General features: G+C 35.4%; 1 protein-coding gene across 3 annotated transcripts; it reads right to left on the bottom strand.

Moving 5' to 3' along the window:
* Positions 1 to 1,162: 1,162 nt before the first annotated feature.
* On the bottom strand, positions 1,163 to 7,510 carry LOC145014995 (uncharacterized). Of its 3 annotated transcripts, XM_078973445.1 has the most exons (19): positions 7,098 to 7,510; positions 5,921 to 6,036; positions 5,650 to 5,808; positions 5,494 to 5,559; positions 5,326 to 5,415; positions 4,945 to 5,238; positions 4,748 to 4,845; positions 4,636 to 4,671; positions 4,181 to 4,538; positions 3,726 to 3,821; positions 3,239 to 3,304; positions 3,117 to 3,155; positions 2,889 to 3,023; positions 2,675 to 2,801; positions 2,437 to 2,572; positions 2,219 to 2,312; positions 1,901 to 2,074; positions 1,649 to 1,800; positions 1,163 to 1,522 (listed from the first exon to the last, which is right to left on the bottom strand). In XM_078973445.1, the coding sequence occupies exons 2-18, from the start codon at positions 6,023 to 6,025 to the stop codon at positions 1,702 to 1,704; spliced, it is 2,172 nt and encodes a 723-aa protein (XP_078829571.1). In that variant the 5' UTR covers positions 6,026 to 6,036; positions 7,098 to 7,510; the 3' UTR covers positions 1,163 to 1,522; positions 1,649 to 1,701. The 3 variants fall into 3 exon arrangements, with proteins under 3 accessions (XP_078829571.1, XP_078829569.1, XP_078829570.1); XM_078973443.1 differs by having other exon boundaries at positions 2,437 to 2,801; positions 7,098 to 7,509; XM_078973444.1 differs by having other exon boundaries at positions 2,437 to 2,801; positions 5,927 to 6,036; positions 7,098 to 7,507.
* Positions 7,511 to 7,544: the final 34 nt, after the last annotated feature.

A 7,544-nucleotide genomic window follows, 5' to 3' on the forward strand; every position in this document is an offset into this window, starting at 1 on the left:
GGGTTGCTTCAACTTTAACCTAAGGTTTGATATAGTAAAAAGCTTTGAAGCATCTTTAACTTTAGTCAAGGTTTGACAATGAAAACTTTGTGGTGGTTGTTTTTTCATATGGTTCTATGGTCGCTAAATACTTCAAAATCATTTGACCAACTTTTGTCTAGGTCGGTAAGATTGTCGTAAATTCCGTCGAAATCGTTACACTTCAGCCTTGTCAGGATTTCGACTAACACTTCCCATTAAACCATAAAAAACGGTTTGAACTTTTTTCCGAAAACAATTAGATATTGAGCATCTCTCATTAAGGGTTATTAGGAAGTTGAAACTCATGTTTGTCTTAATTTCTCTTTTTCCTCTTTCATGCAAGCCATCCTTTCGCTTTGATTGGTTTTAGGAGGCTTTTTTCCTTTCTTATTTTTTGGTTGGGTTGTTCTAGCTGTGTTTCAGCTATAAAAATCCGATGGATCTAGTGGTGAAAATATGGTTGTGAAGGTTGGGGTGGTAAAGGTTATCCCGGTGATGGTTGTGGTTATGTTTAGAAATGTAGTTGGTATACGAAAGAATGTTAGAATTGTTGTGGATAGGGTTATTGATAAGGCGGGAAAGTTTGGTATGATTATTGAAAAAAATAGAATTTGTGGGATATGAAAGCACCTTGGGCAAGTTCATAAAATCACCATGAGGTGATTCCATATCAGTGAATTCCATGGTCAAGACGAGCAGCATCAATGGTGATAATACATGAGTTAAGTGCAACAAATTGACTCCAATCACCTTTTTGAGCATTTTATAGACAGAACGACAAAAAAAATCCATATATTTTCTACATGTTTATAAAGGTAACATCGAATCCAAAAATCCAATAAAGCAAGTGTCAGTCTACCTTATTAAGATGCCATTCTTTGCATCTTTGCTTCATTTTGATTTTGTTGGAGTTTGAAAGATTATTAATTTTCACATGTAAAAATGTATTGGTATTGAATTTTAGACCCTTTTTCTTTCTTATAATGAACCTTACCAATGAATGCAGTGCTACAAATTTGTCTTGTATAGGCACTCGAAAACCCTATAAAGCATATATATTATGCTATTTCGTTTTTAGAAACATTTCACATTAGCTTCTTAGATTTCTGTTGTGATGATGAGTAGCAACAAAACAAGAATGTGACACCATACAAAATCTTGTTATAAACCTCCCTCCGTTTACGAGAAGTCAAATAACACAAAATTACTAAGCTGTTAGCTGTTACATTTTATATCTTATTCGCGTGTGTATATATATATATATATATAAGCAATGAATTTCCTTAGAAATTTACAAAGGCTTTCTTCGACATCATCTCATTAACTATGAAGTTGACCTCCATCTAAAAAGTCAACCCCTCTCTCTCACTCTCTGTCCTTCACGTGTTTCATGATTTAGAAACCTAATTCATGTGTTTGTGTGTGTATCTAAGATATACATGGATGGATCTTAGAAACATGAAAACCAATCATGATAGGATATATATGTATATGTACCGACCTACAAAAGAATCAAAGTGTAATTTTAATTTTTTATTTTGTTCTCCTGAGTTTGTGTATTAAATTAAACTATTAATAAGCCTTTTTTTCTGCATTTAAGTATAAAAGAAGAGTAAAGTGAAGTCACCTTGTGTGTGTGTGTGTAGTGGCTGATACAAATACAATGGATGAGTCATCATCTTATCTTCCTGGCACAACGCGGTAGTTGAGAACAAGGTCTTCGGTTTTTTTCCATATGTAAGTCCGGACAGTAGCCAAGCTCATCTCAGGATTTAAGACCTATTATTTATTTATTTTTTTTTATAAAAAAATTATATCAAATTAATAAGCGAAGTCATAGTATAAAAAAGTAAAAGAAGGATAAGGATATGTTACATGCCTGATTATTGCACAAGATCTCTACAGATGGTTTTAGCTTTTGCCAAGGCTTCAATCCCATGGATTTAAAGGAACCATCTCCAACAAAAGGAAGTGGCAACTGCCCTCCCGCATCATTAATCAAACTATCCAATGGCTTCTCCACAACCATCTTCTCCACCACATAGTTCACAACCTAGAATGTAAATAATACCAAATCACCAAAATACCCTTTTATTTATTAGATACTTAATTATGAAACTCTTCAAACACCTTATACAACAGGAGGACAATTTGGTGTTTTAATGAAAGAAGAAAAGAAGAATGGAGTTAGAGTTACCTTGTGTATTCTTAAAATACGAGGTGCGCTCAGCTTCCCTTGTGTTAAGATCTGGAGAGCTGAACCTTCATATGGTTGCAAGTAAAAGCTGCACCTGAAAATGGGGATACGAATATATATTATTATTTCTGAAAGCATGACAACCATTCCGATAATTAACAGTTTTTCTTTTTTTCAGAAAAGAAAAAGAAGTGAAAATTATAAGGAAATAGGATTACTTGGTATTTTCCCTGGGTGGCAACCGATTATGCAAGACACAATCCAAAACCCACCATGGGAACTCCTCGTCTTCTACTCCATCAAGCTCAGTAATTTTCCTCCTCCATTGACCACCTTGAGAACCCTCCGTGATAACTGAAGGAGGTGAAGTAGTTGAAAATTCAAACGGAGGATACACCACACAATCATTTTCACCATTAACATCTACTTCAACTCTCGAATGTGTAATGCTCCTACCAGAAATATCCCTATCCCTGACAGATGTCACTTCCCCATTGGCCAAAGGTTGAGATCCATATTTAACCTTTTTTTTAGCCAGCCAATGAGCCAGCAACCCTTTGAGTGTTTCCCGTGCCAAGTTAATCTGCATCACATTCACATGTTGGTCAGTCAATATTGTGAGATTATTTTACTTTTTATAATTTTACAAAAATGTAATGTAATATTTTACCTTATCGTCCTCAGCTTTTTCGGTGATGTTGAGGTCAATAGCATACATCTCTGCAGAGAAGCATTGTGGGGTATCCAAATGCACTGACAAGGACCCCAGTCTAGAATCTACAGTGAACCACGCAGGTATGCTGACCTGGTGAACCAAAAAAACAAATCAGAAAAAGAAAAGGCAACAAAAATAAGAAAAGTATTGTTCGGCTAAAATGAGGAAACTATCAAGAAGTACCATCTCAAAAAGTTCTTCCTTCTTCTTCTCGAATGAAACCTAAAAAAATCAGAAAAAGATAAAAATTAAAATCAGGGATATTCTTCTCTTCCTATATTATTTATAAACCCCATGTCAGTAACCTTTCCATAGTCCTGAATCACAACGCCTTTAGTGATCTCCCAAAGCTTCACAGAACCACCATTATCCTATCAAAAAAGACGTTTAAAGTTTAAATACCATAGCTTCATTCAGCCATGTTATGGTCCCTGTGGTTTGGTGGACTTGCAGGTTCAGTCCAATTTCAATTTTTGTTGCATTTTTGGTCCTTCTGACTCACACCCCTAGAAATGAGGCGTTATGCCCTTATAAAATTACCATTTTACCCCTGTTTTGTCTAGCAAATTACAAATTTGATCCCTGTGGTCGATTCTGTTCTTCCTAGTCTGGTCGAAAAGTATAATGGTCATTGTCAGAAAAATTAACAGCTGACTGAGCCTGTCATTTTCACCAAACCATAGGGACCAATTCTGTAATCTACTCTAAAAAGAATATAACCATAGAAAAATAAATATTCCCTCAAACTGCAAAACCATTGTGAATAAAAGAGAAGGCAAAATCCAAATTTACCTTTGTGAGGACATGTCTTCTATTGTTTAGAATTTCATGCTGCACTATGCCAGGAATCCCCTCAACAGTGAGTGTTGGCTCTCTATAGACAGGGACCTAAACATCATTTAATAAGTTTGGTCAGTAAATAATGAACATAAAAATACAAGTAAATTACAAACTTGGTCCTTGTGCTTTAATTAGAACCACAAGTTTGGTCTAATGTTTTGAAATCTTCCCAAAGTCATCCTTAAATTTGCATTTTGTTGTGGATTTGGTCCCTGTGCATTAATCAATACCACAAGTCTGGTCCAATGTTATTTCAGGGACTAAATGTCTATATCCGCAATGAAACACAAACTTAACGACAACTTCGGGAAGATTTCAAAAACTGGACCAAACTTGCGATTTTGAGTAAAGCACAGGGACTAAATTTGTAATTTACTCCAAAAGTAATTACATATAAGTTAACTCACAGGGGTAGATCCTTCCAAGGAAGCACGTGCCCTTGAAAACGACAAGTTTCCAGCAAGAAACGAACCACCTCTCTGAAACACTTGTTGAGGATTCTGATCTTCAATAGGCCATCTATGCACAGAAGAATCTGTAGTTGCAACCCAAATTCCATCATCATGTAATGCTAATTTCTGAATAGGATGTTCCCTTGTGCACAATAAGATACTCTCCCTTGTTGCAAGGTCTGTCAAGTACAAAGAAAGATCTCTTCCACCACTGTACACATGGCTAAATGATGGAGTGCTTGCAAGTGCCCATACAGAATCCATATGAACAGCATATGAGTGGACACATCGTTGTTGTCCAAGATCCCATAATCTGTAAATATTAATATTTGGAATGTAAGGGTAAAATGGTCATTTAGCTTCATCCACATGATTTATTGATGAATACCATGTTGTTACTTGTTACCTACCTGATCATAGAATCAGAGGATCCTGATAAGCAGAATCTGCAACCATTTAATTAAAAAAAAAAAAGTCAACCATATCATCACAACCAAATAAAAAAAACACCATATGACACACCTCCCTGTAGAGTCAAGAAGCAGAGCCCTGACATTATCTGTGTGCCCTCGAAGCTTCATTGTTTTTGAACCAGTTCTAGAATCCCAAACACGTACAGCCTATAAAAAAGTTCAACAGTTTTAAGATATAATATACACAATCTGTGTAATGATTGTTAAATTTGCTATGCTATGTTTTGTATAATTCAAGGAGTATACCTTTTCAGTCCCACCTGAGACCAGAAGAGTTCCACTATCATTCATTGCTAATGCATATACAGACTCCTTATGTCCTTTAGCAACAACAGGAACATATCCTTGAGGTTGATTTGTATGTGATGAAATACTGTTGCTTGAGCTGATAGTTCGCAGACTTGTAACTGGAAATGAACCATTGATGCCATTTGAACAATCATCATCACCCTCGTTTGACTTGGTCAAAGGAGCAAGTGCACCTTCAAGATCCCATATGAACACCTCACCACCTAAACCACCAGAGGCAACAATATTTCCCTATAACAATATAAAAAGAATATAAACCACGTGCAAATTGCAATAATAGAACCCAAAAGGAATGAAGAAAGTTTTTAGTAAAGTTACATTTCTCTCTGCAGAAGCAAGACAAGTGACATAATCTGTGTGTTGGCGGAAAGTTCCTGTGCAAGTTCCATCAGAAAAGCAATCCCATGTCTGATAAAACCCAATGTAACATTAGTAGATTCATTTCATCATGGATTTGAAAATCAATTATATAAGATGAAAACAAACCTTAACAGTGGTGTCTGAGGAGCAGGAGACAAGGGTATTTTCTCCTACAAGGACTGCATCATTGACCTGTTAATAAAAGTTTAAAACATATATTTGTGATCTTGCAGAAAGTATGAAATAAAAAAGAAAAAAAAAAAAAAAAAAAAAGGAACATACCCAGTCTACATGAGACTCAAATGTAGCTGAACAAGTAGCACTGTTTTCAGACACTTCCCATCTCTTTAACCTCCCATCACGGCTACCAGTGAAAAGGTAACTACAATTATCTGGAGCTGATGATTTTCGTAGGGCCAAACTATTTACACCTGCACAATGCTGCAAAAAAAATAGTTCACTGTAAGTTTGTATTTATACACAATCTTTTTAAAACAAGTAAATGTCTATTGATCTATCACAAATAGGAGAAAAAAAAACAAATTGATTAAACCTGAACCTTTGTATCATCAGCATCAGTCAACACATAAGTCAATCGCTTCTCCTTACGAGCACGAACTGAATTGGAAGTGTTGCCTGCACTACCAACCCTGTGCATTGCAGAATTTCCTAAAGAAAGAAGAAACTCAAGGTATGAAATATGAATACAATACTGAATTTTCTTTAATACAATCAAAAACTTTGATTATGATCTTATACTATGTTATTAACCATCAGTTACAGGTAGACATGATAAGAAATGTTTTATCTTTTGGTCATTTCTTGTTCTAGAAACTCAGACTCTTTCTTGTTCAGTTCTAATATAAACTTCGTATCTAAGCATTGGAAAATTCTAGGGCTTATGTTTGGAGAATCTCATGACATGTAATATCAGTTAGTAACTTAGTATCATTTCAAAAGCAATAATATTCAACCTCCAATAAAGCTCATTAGCAAACAAAAACTGCAAGAATAGTTAAGAATTAAGATAAAGCTACTAAAACCAACCAAACACACAAGATATACTTGATATATTTTACAAGCCAAATGAGAACCCCTTTCCAACACCACTAAAAATATCATACAGATACTTGATGATGCTTACTAATATCAAACACAGGAAGCGAAACCAACAAATTAGCTCCTAATCCTTCAAATTTTAACTTCAATTTTCTCTTGCAGTGAAACTTTCCATACTCCAAACACTCATATGCATCAAATGGTATCCCACTGTTCTAATTACTCAGAAATGGAACCATTAAACTTGAAGTTGATTTCAGTATCTAAGCAATAGCAAGTTTTTGAGTAATATTTGGGGGACATTCATAGCATGTAATACCACTTACTATCATTCTCAGAAGCAATTATATTCGATCCGCAATAAGTTCATTACCTTCCTAGTTCATAAAACAGAAACTGCAATAATGATTACGATAAAGCCACTAAAACGAACAAACCAGCCCAACACCCAAAAAATTACTATCCACAAGCCGAATGAAGCTCACGTTGGATCATAATCTAATACAACTTACATCATAAACCAAGCGCAAAGCACACTGCCAAAACAAAATTCGTAAAATAACAAACAGAAAAATATCTTTAAACCCTAAACCGAACTTCCGCTAAATTCTATCATCCGAAACTCAATAGTCAATACTAATAAAATCATACAGAGATTTGGTGGTGCTCACCGAAATCCAAATCGATACGAAGCAAAATCAACAACGAGATCCTCTGATCCTTGAAATTCGAACTTCAATTTCTCCGAATGAAGTGAAAATTTTCATACAAACGACACTCAGACGGCATCAAACGGTAGTGATTATTATTGAAGTTGAATTCAGATTATAAGAATAAGTAATTAAAACTCAAACTTGAAATTGCAAATTGACGAATGTTTGCGAGGTTAGAGACGAAGGAAGGGAGAACATGGCAGTGAATAATAATGCTACGTATTGGTTTGGGGGTGAACGCTTTGACTCGGTAATTTCTCTTTGGTGAAGGGTAGTTTCGGCATTATCGACGTTTGGATAAAATGCTTCGATAAGGATTAAGAAAGGAATGCCGTTTCCACAACGGCGCTATTGCGACTACGTTTGCAAAAAGCCCGGTAAGCCGGTCCCCCCGGAAAGTCTTGT

The sequence above is a fragment of the Lactuca saligna genome, chromosome 9 (assembly GCF_052625555.1).
Source record: "Lactuca saligna cultivar CGN05327 chromosome 9, ASM5262555v1, whole genome shotgun sequence".
NCBI lineage: Eukaryota > Viridiplantae > Streptophyta > Magnoliopsida > Asterales > Asteraceae > Lactuca > Lactuca saligna.